General features: G+C 52.8%; 1 protein-coding gene across 1 annotated transcript in view; it reads right to left on the reverse strand.

The window, feature by feature from the left end:
• Positions 1-13,642, reverse strand: part of LOC106631846 (laminin subunit alpha-5-like) — a gene marked incomplete at its 3' end in the record, with an annotated part of 66,757 nt that overhangs the window by 7,037 nt on the left and 46,078 nt on the right. Inside the window, 17 exon segments of the mRNA XM_031057992.1 lie at positions 1,073-1,211; positions 2,819-2,975; positions 3,139-3,238; positions 4,111-4,216; positions 4,623-4,675; positions 5,172-5,271; positions 5,441-5,493; positions 5,654-5,791; positions 7,176-7,310; positions 7,769-7,903; positions 8,134-8,271; positions 8,619-8,759; positions 9,919-9,981; positions 10,376-10,510; positions 10,640-10,730; positions 11,510-11,628; positions 12,960-13,075. Of these exon segments, the coding sequence (XP_030913852.1) occupies positions 1,073-1,211; positions 2,819-2,975; positions 3,139-3,238; positions 4,111-4,216; positions 4,623-4,675; positions 5,172-5,271; positions 5,441-5,493; positions 5,654-5,791; positions 7,176-7,310; positions 7,769-7,903; positions 8,134-8,271; positions 8,619-8,759; positions 9,919-9,981; positions 10,376-10,510; positions 10,640-10,730; positions 11,510-11,628; positions 12,960-13,075 (1,919 nt within the window).

Genomic DNA, 13,642 nt, shown 5'->3' on the forward strand with positions numbered 1-13,642 from the left:
TAAAATCAGCCAGCCAACCACCCACCATGGCCTCAGGTATGTTCTCAATGTTGTATTGCTCAGATTGTTTCCCAGAAAAATTGCTGTCCACATTTCTAGGCCTGTTCAGACATCTTTTGGTGGCTCTTCTCCAGCAGCTCGTGGTTTGATGAGAGGACACTGCACCAGAGTGCAATGACTGTGTAAGATGTGTAACTCCATGGCACTTCCAAGCCCCACACCAGGTGTGAAGCCAGCAGCCTGGTGTGGGAGAAGCACATGGAAAAGGCAGGACTGCCACGTCAGGGCAGCTGGTAAATAAAACCACATCCAGCTGCCAAAGACTGGATCCACTCTGCTTTTGTGGAAAAGTCAGCTCAGCTTTGCCTGGGGCACTGGGGTGATCTCGTCCTGTGCTGGAAAGGTTGTACAGAATTGTACAACAGCTTTATCTCCCACCAGCCTGGCTGGCGCCAGTCCTCAGTGTGCAGCCCCAGGGCTGGGCCCACCTTGCTGCTGCTTTGGTAAGTAAAGGGGGCTGCAAACTCAAATCAGCCTTTCAGCTGGGAGAGCAGGACTAATGGGTAAAGCCATATGGAAGCGTCTTCTGGAAAGGATGATGCAGAAGGCTGCCTGGGATGGGGAGGAGGTGGCGATGGCACAGGGAAGCAGAGCAGTCTGGGATCCTTACCTCTCCTTCGTGGCTGATAAGCTGTAATTTTGCCATACACAGTGGCCCCTCCTGAATTAATATACCTCAGGATGACATGGAACAGATAGAGCTCTGCCTCCTTCACGTCTACAGTGACTCTGATCTTATTCTGCAAAAAGCAAAAGAGCACACGGGGCACACATCACTGGGGGGGCATCTCCTGAGCGCCCACCCACTCTGGGGAGGGCCTGGCCCGCCTGCCCTACCTGCCTGCCTGCCTGCCTCTCTTCCCCCTCCCTTCCAGCCCAGGCATGGCTCTGGCCGGACGCCTGACAGGGGCACACTGGGGACGGACACACCTGGGGGCAGGAGAAGGGGCAGAGGAGCAGTGTCGCAGCGTGGGATGCTCTGAGTTAGTCCAGAAGTGAAAAACGCACTTACAGTTGTCACAAACATTAAACTTTCCTTCCTCAAGGACCGAGACCCTCCCTTGCACACTGGCGGGCCCCCGGCTGACGTAGCGGAAGACGAGGCGGAAGAGGTCGGGGGAGGTCACATTGACAGTCACCACTACCTTGGGCTGGTGGAGAGAGAAAGGGGAGAGAAGCAGAGCACACCTTCAGTCACCTCCACCACCCTCACTGCCAGCCCAAGCACAGCCCTCACTGCTCCCAAAGCAACATGCCACAGCGCGAGCAGGAGACAAGCACGGGGACCCTGCCGCTCACGGCACCTCCTGACACTGACCCTCACTCTGGGGACACTTGGGGCCAGCCACCCAGGGGCCAACCTGCCTGTGGAAGGGGGTGGGAAGGCTGTGATCACACCTGGAGGATGCTGTGGCACAGCAGGGTGGCTCATCTGTCCTGGGGCACACACAGTTACACAGGAAAGGTTATGGGAAGTCGCTGCTTTTGTTGTCAGTGTGCTGCAATCAGCCACCAGGTACCAAACTCTGCCCTTGTATTTATGGGGCTCTGCCCAGCTGCCTACAGAACAGGCTGGGAATTGAGCTGGTGCCTCATCCTCAGCAACGTGCAGGGCTAAGGACCAGCAGGGCCAACGGACCATACAACTCATAGCACATCTGCTCTCCCCCTGCCTGGACAAGACCCTGGCTAAGGAGATGCTCAAGTGTGACCCATTTCAAAGAGATCCTAGGCTTAAATAGCCTCCTGCCCAGAGAGACTTCTAATGAGGGCTGTGCTCTCCAAAGCTCCAGTTCCACACCATCTTCCCATGGAGAGCAAACTGGGAGGGTTTTGATGGTAACAAATTACAGGTGAGACCTGCCAGCCAAAGGCCACGTGTCAGCACTTCTATCAAGGTCCATTTCTAGCTAAAACACCAATGCAACACTGCAGCTATGAGCTTGAGCTCCATCCTTAAGCTTTAAGGCTGGGATTTTCTCAAGGGAGCCCCACAGGAGTTCACTGCTTAGCTCCTACCTAAAATTCAGTGGGAAGCAGCCCCTCTGTTACTTCACCTAAGCACAAAAATGTGAAGAAAACTGAAAGTACATGCACCAGAGTAAGGAGCATCTTACATGGAACAAGACTGTCAGAGAATCACTGCCCTGTACTTCATCCCCAAATGTGCACACACTTCGCAGAGGCCATGCAGAAGAAACCACCAAGGAGAAAGAAAAAGAGTCAACAGAAGAAACAGCTTCACTTCTAGGGCTTACACAACTCCAGGTTAGCATAAACCATTATTACAGCAAACCAGCTAACAGCAAGGGCAAAGGCTGAAGGGTAACAAGAGGTCCAAGCTGAACATGGCAGCTGAGGAGGAGATACTTATTTTTGGAAAGGGGAGGAAAGGTTATGCAGAGTTATAGGAAAGAGCAGAGTCAGTTGAAAGAGGAACAAGGAAACGGAGAGACAGTGTTTATAGACATCCCTGTAAGTAATCACCATGCTGCCACCTTTGTCTAAATAGATTAGGATGTCGCGGGATTCCCAGTTTAGGATCTTTCCCCTCATCAGTCTATGCCACCCCCAGCACTACAGGAAGTATCTGCACAAACAGGCTATATATACACTGTGCTGTTTATGTTGGCCATCCTGTGACTTGGGGGGTTTCAGGAGCACTTGGGGTCAAAGATGTGTGCCAAAAGCACATCAGTGCTCCACCGGCCACATCCTCCCCTCTGGGAGCCGGGCTGGGCTGCAGCCAGCAGCGTACCTGGATGGAGGACATCTGTGCATAGCCTCGCCAGCTGAAGCCCTCAAACTCCAAGGGGTTGTAGCCAAAGCGCACAGCCCGGCCCGACGGCGTGGTGCCTTCCTCCAGCTCGAATTTCAAGTGGTGAAGGTCAGGGAAATAATGATCCCGTGCTGGTCTGGGGAACAGAGAGAGAGCACCATCACCTGCGGGGCTATCGGAGGGAGTGGCAGAGGACACCTCCACCAGGCTGATGTGACAGCAGCCTGGACGATGAGGTCCCCATCCCCGTGGTGGCAGAGGGCACCGTGGGAGGCAGAGCATGGCCAGGTGCAGCTTACTGTGTGCAGGTGGGACCCTGGGTGCTCTGCCGGCAGCGACAGGCTCCGCTCCGCGCCTCGCAGGACGGCCCCAGCGCCCCGCCGACGTCGCACCGGCAGCCTGCGGGAGGAAGCGCCTGTTTACATTCCCGCCGTGCTAACGAGCTCCTGCTCGCTAATCAAAGGCACGTCCCCAGCGGGCCCGGAGCCTGGGGCCACTATTTTTATTCCATTGTATCCGTTTTCATATCTGGCCCCGGCCCCACTTGGATGGACACTCTCCTTCCACCTCAGCGCGGAGCTATTTCCAGGCGGCTGATGGAACAAGGTCTGCAAACCCTCATGGCCAGGAGCTGCAGCCCTACCACCAGCCCTGCCAGCACCATGTGGGATGGCTCAGAGCAGCCCATCTCCTTTACCTCTTTCCATGGACAAGGTGAAGAGTGGGATCTCCTCCTTTACCTCTTACCCATGGACACGGGGGAGAGTGAGATCTCCTCCTTTATCTCTTCCCATGGACATGGGGGAGAGCGGCCAACCCCACGTATCCGTGCCCACCCTCTCCCAGCAGGAGGAAGGGGCATTGCAGCAAGGATGTGACCAGTGGTTCAAACACTGTCTCTGGTACCCAAAGGGGTACCTCACCTAGCTCTTTGCTCCCCAGCCTGACAGACCCGTGTCCAACAGTGGAAAAGCACGACCTCAGGTCTCCAGAGCCACAGGAATTCCCAGCCCATGCTCTGGGCTAGAGTATAGAATTATAGAACCAAGGATGGAAGAGACTTTTAAGATCATCGAATCCCAACCATTAATCCAGCACTACCACTGTATCCTTAAAGCACTTAACTGCATCACCCCAAAAATGATGACCCAAAACAGAAGGTAGGACATCTCCTGCCCCTTTTCTCCAAGGTCACCAACCAGTCAGTCTGTGCAGTGGGGTCAGTTCTTGTGGCCCTTTTACTCACCAAACACATCACAGAAGGGGCTCACCTTGGCAGCCAAAGTAATTAGCATTCTCCATGTTGAAGTAGCCATCCTTGCAGGCCGAGCAGAGCTTCCCACACACGTTGGCTTTGCAGAAACACTGCCCATCGCCCTGGGAGAGAAGCAGGCATGGAAACTCATTCCCTCCTGTTGCTTGTCATGGCTAAGCTGTTCCTCAGCTATTTGGGTTCTGGTCTGAGACACTGCAGAAGCAGCAGACTGGGATTCATGCTTCACAGTGCTTCCTGCGCGTGGGTGGGCCAGATAAGGGCCAGATAACTTAAATTACCCAATAATGCACGCAAACAAAAATCCAGGCATCCTGGGACAGACACAGAAATATTTAGGTGCCTAATTTATGACAGGTCCTAATCCCACACTCTCATGCGAGCCCAGATTGTGGTGCAAGCGCTGATTGCTCAGTGCTGGGGCCTCTCCAGCAGCTGCTGGGACAGACAGAGCTGAACATTCCCAACACAGCACACTCAGAGGAGCCTGGAAGCAGAGAACAAACCCACCTGTCGGCACTCTGTGATTCCACTGATGGTGCCCTTGGTGTCACACTTGCAGCCTGAGGAGAGGGAGATGAACAAGAAAGCCAGAAGGTCAATCAGCCCCTGAGAAGAAACCTGATGGGGTCAGCACCCACCACACCAGAGGACACTGGCTGGGGTAAGAGGAGCCAGGAACTGCTCAACTAGAAGGCAGCCCTGCACAAGGGCTCAGATTTCATTTTGGACAGCTACTGTTAAGGACACAGCTACTAAAGATATTTGCCTTTTCTGTGTATTTGGCCATGAAAAATTAGGTGTCTGTAGGGAGGGCTGAGAATGGCATAACTCGTTGTATGAGTCCTACGTTTCATCCCAAGCAAAAAGCTCCAGGTCCAGCCTTTCCCCTTTCCACACGAGGGTCACTCAGAAGATTCCAGCTTTGACACACATCTGAGTGAAGATGGAAGGAAGGCCATCACTTCCAATCTTCTAGTGATGGTGCTCACTGGCTTGGGTTTGGCTCCTGCACCATGGAGGGGACTTTTGTGCTCTGTGCAAAGGCCATTTCCTTACTCAGGCAGCCATAGGGGTTCTCTGGAGTCAGGTTCCAGTATCCAGGCTTGCATCTGTCACAAGCTGGGCCTTCCACGTATGCCCGACATGCACAGGAGCCCTGGGGAAAGGCAGGGGGAGAAAAGAGCAGGTGAGAATCTGCAGCACAGGGGTTGAACGTGGGGTCTGCTGCTCTGGCTGAGCCGAAGGAAGGACTTGGTCCAAAAAGAGATAAAGTAGATCATACAGAATGACCTGTAGGGATTGTGGTAGGTTCATTTCATACTCACTTGGGCCATTGAGGGATCTGCACTCTCCAACCCTGCTGGGTTACAGGAGCCCACTAGAAAAGAAAGGTAAAAGAACAGATTTATAGCTAGCCCACCCCTTAGCTGCCCCTAACTGGGGTTACTTCTCCCCTTGCAAAGCTTTTGGGAGACAATAAACACATTTAGCAGCACCCAAGAGGCTGGAGTGTGGCAGAGATGAGGAAAAGGGGGTACCTTGGCAGTGGGGGAAGCCGTAGGCGCCGGGCTGGCAGCTGTCACAGCGCAGCCCCGTCACCCCGGGCCGGCAGCTGCACTGCCCCGTGTCCTGCTCACAGGAGCCATGCAGGGACCCCTCCCGGGAGCACTGGCACGCTGCAAGAGAGGGGAGAGAGCTGCTGCATTCAGGGCTTCCCAGCAACTGCCTCCTTTGTCTGCCTGACCTTCACCAAAAGCGGCCAGACGCGGATCATAAATAAAATTCTCATTCTTTGCTTTCGGTAAAAACCGCCCCATCTTTTGAGAAAAACAATAGAAGTCTCAATGTTTATCACAGCCATTCACATACATTTATGTGTATTTCAGGGGCAGGGAAGAGTTTTGGTTGAGGAGAAGGGGTGTGATCTCATCCCCCAAAAGTCAGTGATGTATCAGACCCTACAAAATCCCAAACACTCCAGAGCAGCATTTGGCCATCAGGGTCTGCCCTGTGGATGCTGGGTGTGGGCAGCAGGGTGAGGGCAGGGCAATGGTTCCACAGCTTCTGCAGGACCTGCTGCCCATGAATGCACAGAGATCCCACTGCCCTATCACAGGAAAGGTCAGCAAGCTGCCAGGAGCTGCCCATGCCTTCCTTCCCAGCCAGCACACCTCAAACCCCTGCCAAAGGAGACATTCTAGGCTGACACTCCCACACTGGCTAGCAGCTAAACACTGCTCAGGAAACAACAGATTTGAAAAAAAATATAAAAATCAGGTGGTTCTCTTCTTTCCTTGCTGTGGGTCTTCTACAGCTCTGCAATCTGGCTATGGCTTTATGAGACCAAAAAAAAGTGATTGCTGAACTCCTGTGAGAGCATTTCATCTCTGCCTCCAGCCTCTTCAAAGGCATACTGCCGGCATCAGCATTTGGGAGCAGAGTTCTGCCAGCTGGCAAGGCTCAGGAGGCCACATTTAGTACTGTGCAAGAGGGTGATGATGCTCTTTTGTTGCTTCACGGAAACTGTATCACGGATTACTTTTTAATGAGCAGTAAATTCTTGCTGGGAGACATGAGAGTCCATCTGGCTTCTAGTCGGGACTGCTGACAGGGAGGGAGGTGGGGACACTGCTCAGAGGATCTGGGGCTGCAGGCACCTGACACAGGCACCAGCAGCAATAGTCCAGGAGTGATGCAGTGCCCAGGGAAATGGATGGGAGCAGAGAATCATTAAGGTTGGAAAAGACCTCTAAGATCATCACCCAACTGTTCCCCCAGCACTTCCAAACCCACCACCAAACCATGTCCCCAAGTGCCACATCTACATGATTTTTAAATCCTCCAATGACGGCGACTTCACCACTGCCCTGGGCAGCCTGTGCCAATACTTGACAACTGTTTTGGTCAAGAATTTTTTCTTCCCTTAATACCCAACCTAAACCTCCCAGAGTGCAACATGGGGCCATCTCCTCTTGTCTAGTTACCTGGCAGAAAAGACCAACCTCAGTCTGGCTACACCCTCCTCCCAGTGGCTGCAGAGAGCAGTAAGGAGTTACTCACGTGTGCAGCTGGGGAATCCATAGAAGCCCAGGGCACACTGGTTGCAGCTGTGCCCTGCAAAGTTCCCGTGGCACCGGCACTGCCCCGCTGGGCTGCAGTTGTTGTCCACTGCACCCCGGGGATCGCAGGAGCAAGCTGTAAGAGCAGGACTCTGGTCATCCCTGAGATCTGTGGCCAAGCTGCTCTGAACCACCATTCAGCCCCCCAGGCACCAGCCACTTCCATCAGAAAATTTTGATTTCTTAATCCCTTGGCAAACTGTGCTGTATTTTCATAGCCACATCAGGAAAATGCACTGAGGAGTCTTTACAGCCCATTCAGTGCTCCCCAGCAGTTTAGTAGGCTAATGCACCAAAATGACACACACAAAAAGGGCACAGACTGAGACACCAGGTCACAGCAGGGTTGTGATGAGGAAGTGTGACTGATAAAAACTGCTTTGTCTTCCAGGTTTGCTATGATCCATGACCCCCAAAACAAGCCTGCCAAATTCACAGGGCAAACCACATGGATTTGATACTGAGAAACACCAAAGTCTTGCAAGAACAGCTATGTTCTTTAGAGCAGCAGGAGCTGAAGGTTCAGGTGCTTACCGTAGCAGTGGGGGTAGGAGTGGTAGCCAGGGCTGCACTGCTCACAGCGCGGCCCTGCAAACTCAGCTCGGCAGAAACAATTCCCAGCAGAGTCACAGCCTCCTGGCAGCGTCCCCACAGCACTGCAGCCACACACTGCAACACACAGAACACCCCCTGAGCTGGGAGCACGGGGCAGAGCTCATGGCAAAATGCCTTTTTCCTGGGGTTCTCAGACAGGCATCAGGTGCTGCTCTAAGCGTTCACACCATCAGTAGTCTCTGCCCATGGCACATAATTTCCAAAACCACTTTCCAGCCTTTCAGTCCCCTGCCAGAGGATTCTGGCTGTATCCCCACCCAGGCCCATGAAGGACAGGTACTCACACTGGCACAGAGGGTAGTTGAAGTAGCCTGGAGCACACTGGTCACACGAGTGCCCTTCAAATCCTGTCCGGCACAGACACTGCCCTGTGTCACTGTCACAGGTGCCATCGTACTGACCAGGGCCAGAGCACTGGCAGGCTGCAAAGCAACAAGGACATCAGTAAATCAGCAGGTTTTTTTGTCTTTAGTCCTCCCAGGAAAGGAACCAAAACATTTGGGGTAGAAGAGCAGTTGCTGGAGAAAGCATGGGGAACAGAGCTGATAGCAAGCATGCCTGGCCCATAGCGAATTCCTCCAGAGTCCCCCACAGCTTGGGAGGATGCTGGAGGGTCAGGGCTGGGTGGAAAACAACAGCAAAAGTGCAGAAGTCATGGGAATTTATCACTTGGAAGTAGAGCTGTGGAATTCCTCCTCCCCAGCACGGGTGGAGAACAAGGAGAAGGCGAGCAGGGCCAGCCTGGGGACGCTGCTGGCCGGGTACTCACGCTGGCAGCTGGGCCCATAGTGGCCTGGGGCACACTGGTCACAGTGTGTGCCCTGGAAGTTGGGCTTGCACACACACAGCCCCACCCGGGGGTCCTTCCGACAGGCGTTGCCTTCTGTCCCTCCCGCGTAGCAGTCGCAGTCTGCATGGGGACACACAAGAGACACCACACACAGCTGTCAGCCCAGCTCTGTCAGCCCAGCCCTGAGGTCCCACAAGGACACGGCAGGAGCTGCCCTGAGGCATCTCAAATGCTCAGGCATTTGCTTCCATACCCTTCCTACCAGATAAGAATGTTTTAACCACCCACGCCGGGCTGCCGGGGTGGCTGGGAGGGCTCAGCACCACGCTGCTGTGGAGGTGCAGGGTGGGCAGCAGGGCAGCACACTGGGCAGGCAAATGCTGCTTCCACAGGCCCAGGCAGAGCTGAGTCAGTGCTGTGTGGGAATAACCACAGCCTTGGGCTAATCAGGCAGTTTCTCTCTGGTCACTCCATGCACAGCTGCACCCGAGACCTTCCCACTTGCAGGGCAGGGTGTGCCAGGCAGGCAGTGCCAAGGCTCTGAGCCAGCCCTGCTGTCACCAACAGCAGTGGTGTGGGCTGCTGGGCTGGGAGAGGCAAGGACAAACATCATCCAAAAAGCAGAGGGAGGGGGAGGTGAGGAAATGAGAAGGGAAGTGAGAAATTCCAGCTCAGGAAAGAAAAAACCTGTCTGGAAGATACAGACTTCAAAATATCAGAAGGAAGGAAAAGGTTATCTGCAGTGTGTGGGGAGCATGAGACAGGGGAGGATTCGGTGGGAAAAGAGACAGAATAAAGCACAAGGGAGTAAATGAACTGAGAGGAGTGAGCATGAGAGAGGAGGGAGGTGTGGGGAGCAGGGATGAGAGCAGGGATGAGCTTTCTAAACAACAGAGGAAGCGGCACAGAGCGAGTGGCTGCCTGTGCATGACCCTTCAGAGGCACCCACAGCAGAGTTCCCAGCTCAGCCACAGCCCCTCCATGACCTCTGGGGGAGGCTCCTCACAAGGGAGGGCAGAAGGGACATCCCCACATGGCCTGGACCCCAGAAAAAACATCACACTCTTACTCTAGCCTAGAGCTTCCACATTTTAAAAAGGGGATCATAAAACTTCCTTTCCTCCCAACTCAGCTGCTGGTTGTACTCTCTTAAAAACACTCATGGGTGCCCCATACAATGTATGTGCCCAGTAAGGTGAAGACCTGATCTTGCATTGGATGGGAGGGATAACAGAAATTACAGCATTGCCAAAGCATCAAGGAAAATTGTACTGCTTACTTATTATCTGTCCTGCAGGAAGCACTTGTTCTCCAGTGCTGTTGTGAGAGAAAGCTGGAATGGCTGTGCAGAAAAAGACACATTGGACATGTCAGCACACACAGAGAAATCCTGATGGAATATCAGGGACTTGACAGTCCTAAAGCTGAACAGGTTGAATAAAAATGTGGAACATGGAACAAAGCATAGATGTCCCACTAAACAACAAACCATTACAGCCTTTTTTAGCCTGTCTTTCATAAGAAAGTGGGAGATGAAACTCCAGCCAAAGGGGAAGCTCCTGTTGGACTCTGTTCAGAGCAGCTCAGCTCTGCTGCAGCTCCCACCCAAACCAAATGTGGACCTGGAAGAACTCCTCGTGGGACAGGAAAGCACATCCCAAGAGCCAGAACTGGAGCTGCTGGCCCTTCCCAGAGCTGCTGGGTGTGTGTGCCGCCAGCTGTGCCCCCGCACTCACGGTAGCAGTGGGGGAAGTTGAGGTAGCCCTCGGCACAGGCGTGGCAGTGCTCCCCGGTGTAGTTGGGTTTGCAGTAGCAGCGCCCGGTCAGGTCCTCGCAGGTGCCATCGGTGAAGTCAGACTCACAGTTACAGCCTGCAGACAGGGACAAGGGGCACTGAGTGAGGCCTACAGCAGGAAAACCTCCCAGCCCAACCCTCCAGAGTGCCCTGCCCAGTGTCACCCAGGCCAGCAGGACGGCACTGCAGAGCAGGTCACACTCACGGTAGCAAACGTAAGGAGAGTCGATGGGGTGGTCGGGGGATCGATAGTAGCCAGGGATGCACCTCTCACAGTTAATGCCAGTGGTGTGGTGCTGAAAGACAGTGGGTTGGAGAGGCATCAGCTCCTCTGCCTGCAGGATTCACATTCATCTGCCAGATTTACTAACAGCTCCAGGTTACAAAGGAAGCAGCTCAGGAGCAGCAGCACACCAAAGACCCAAATCTACTCAAAATTCCACATACACCAACTTGGGAACAAAGCACTTCCTGCCAACTGCATCCTCCCATAAACACAGTGTGAGTTTCAGGTTCATATCTGACCTTGAGCCCACTTCACTTCTTTCAGATGGTAAAATCTCCTGACCATTTTGTACTTGAAGGATGGGAGCAACCTGTTTCCTTCCAGCAAGGAAGCACAGCCAGAAGTTTCATGCCAGTGCATGAATTAATCGTGTCACTGTCACCTTGGGAAGGGAAGAGCTACTTTCCCACATTGACAGAGACTTAAGACTGGCATTTTGGTGGGCAGAGAGACATCCAGGGAGATGCCAGAGCACTGTGAACTAGGCAGGGATTACACAATGTGCTGGGCAGCAACCTGTCCCTACCAATTCTGGTGTCTCAGCAAACTAAAGCTTTAGGAGGTAGTGGTACTACCAGGGTACTAACAGCTAGAAACCCAAGTGCTGTTCTCATTACTGGTGCACACTCCTTTAATCCAAGGCAAAGAGACTAAATTTCCAGGCAGAGACCTAATTTAGATAACAGAGGGGCTTGGTGGAGAGGTCCAGGAGGCTGAACTCCAAGCTGACAGCAGAAACAAACACAAACATTTGCAAAAGCCTTTTCCAGAGAAGCTCTTTGGGCCTACCTGGCAGTCAATACAAACACCTCCCCCTTCAAACTTGTCCTCACGACTCCTGCTGGCTTTGTGTCGATCCACCTCCGGGTCATAGTAGCAGTCATAGGCATGGCCATTGCAATTGCAGGCTGGAACACAGAGAGAAGGGAGCTAAACCACCCCAGAGGTCCTTCAGTCAGCAGCTGCATCTCAAGGTGTCACCTCTCCCTCTCTCCTGGGTCTGATGGGTTGGTTTTCCGTGAGGAAAGATGCCTGAATGCATCTGGGGGATTACAGGATCTCCCAAGCTCTCTGAACTCTTTCAGTTCAAAAGCACAGAAGCAGCAGCTCCTTCACAAAGTCTGGTCTGCAACCAGGAGAGTGCAGTGGGCACAAAATCACAAGTAAAGTATGTGCAGGCGTGTATGGACGAGAAAGAAAAATCACCACACTGTGGGGCCTCGGCTAGCCTGGTTTGGAGAGCAACATTCTTGCCTCTTTTATCCAACCCTGGATAGAGGCGAGCTGTGAAACCCAGCACCAGGTGAAGGGGCTTCAGAAACTCCCAGGATTTAAGATCCTTTGCCACCCTGTGTTTCTAAGACACCATGTGGTGCAGCTCTGTGCTCCCAGTGCTGCAGAAATTCCGCTGTCGGCACTGACCAAAGGTTTCTCTAGACAAATAAAAATGTCCTGTATGTAAACACACCCAAACCTAATTCATCTTGCAGACAGAATTGAGCAACGAGACTTGCCTGCACAAAGCCTTGGACACACTGGAGGAACTGGAAGGCAAGCAGAGCCAAAGTCCCACAGGGACCCTGGAGACCTCCCTGTGTGAGCCTCACCTGAGCACCAACACCTGCTGTGCAGGGTCCTCCCTGCTGTGTCACTGCCCCAGCTCACCCAGTCCCACCCAGCACCACCCCAGCAGCGCAGAGAGCAGCTGCTCTGCAGCAGGGCACGGGGCTGTGCCTGGCAGGAAGGGAAAACCCAGCCCTGCCACCATCATATGTTCTGAAAAATCCCTTTGCCGGGATTTCTTCTCCTGGAAAGCTGAGAAGCCTCAGAGAAAAACAAAAACAATAATTATCTGATTGCTTCTCCTGTGTTTTGCTGCTTTGGAATGTGGTCTGGAGATTGCTTATCCAACGGGTGGTTGTTTGATTGGTTTCATGTGAATTGTTTTTACTTAACGACCAATCACAGCCAGCTGTGTCAGGACTCTGGAAGAGAGAGTCACGAGTTTTCATTATCATTCTTGTTAAGCTTTCTGTCTGTACCCTTTCTCTATTCTTTAGTATAGTTTTAATATAGCATTCTGTAACATGATATAACATAATATAACATAATATAATATAATATAACATAGTAATATAAATACAATATAATAATAAATTAGCCTTCTCAGAGCATGGAGTCAGAGTGTCTCATCTCTCCCCTCGTCAGGGCTGTCTCAGGCTGACCCAGCCCCACTCACGCTGGCACTCGTTGGCGCTGTCGGCGGTGGCAGGCTTCCAGGGGAACTGGTTGTAGCCAGGGCAGCAGCGGTCACAGGAGCCACCACAGGTGTTGTGCTGGCAGTCACACTGCAGCCTGTGGGGACAGGAACAGGGCACAGACAAGGCTGGGGTGATGACAGGAATGTGGAGCTGCTGTGTGACCCTGCTGTGTATCACTGTCCCTGATCAGGTACAGAAACAAGTGGTATCCCAATATATATTCTAATCCCAATATTCTGGAAAAGAGGCTTCTAAGGCTCTTTTTTCCCAACTTTTTAATTGATTTAGTTGTTTTTTCTGAGCCAAACTTTGCCATTCCAGCTGCATTCTCTCCCTTTCTTCTCCTTCACCATAATTCTTTTTCTTCACAGGGACACAAGGATAAGAGAAAAATCTGCTGCTGCCTAGCCAGCTCTGCAGAGAATAAAATGTGGTTGGAGGTGGCAGTGGTAGAAACTGAGCTGAAGATGATTATTTGAGAGAGTGTAGCATGGTGCAGGGACACAAAGATGTCCCCACCACTGTGCAGGGGCAGCATGAAAGGAAAAAATGATAGCCCACAGCTTGGAGAGGGATGGGGCCACACAGGTGCTGTCAGCTCCTCCAGGCACACCTGCGCTGCACGGAGGAGGGCATGAAAATTGAATTAAGAATTTCAGCA

This window comes from Geospiza fortis, unplaced genomic scaffold (assembly GCF_000277835.1).
Source record: "Geospiza fortis unplaced genomic scaffold, GeoFor_1.0 scaffold188, whole genome shotgun sequence".
Classification (NCBI taxonomy): domain Eukaryota; kingdom Metazoa; phylum Chordata; class Aves; order Passeriformes; family Thraupidae; genus Geospiza; species Geospiza fortis.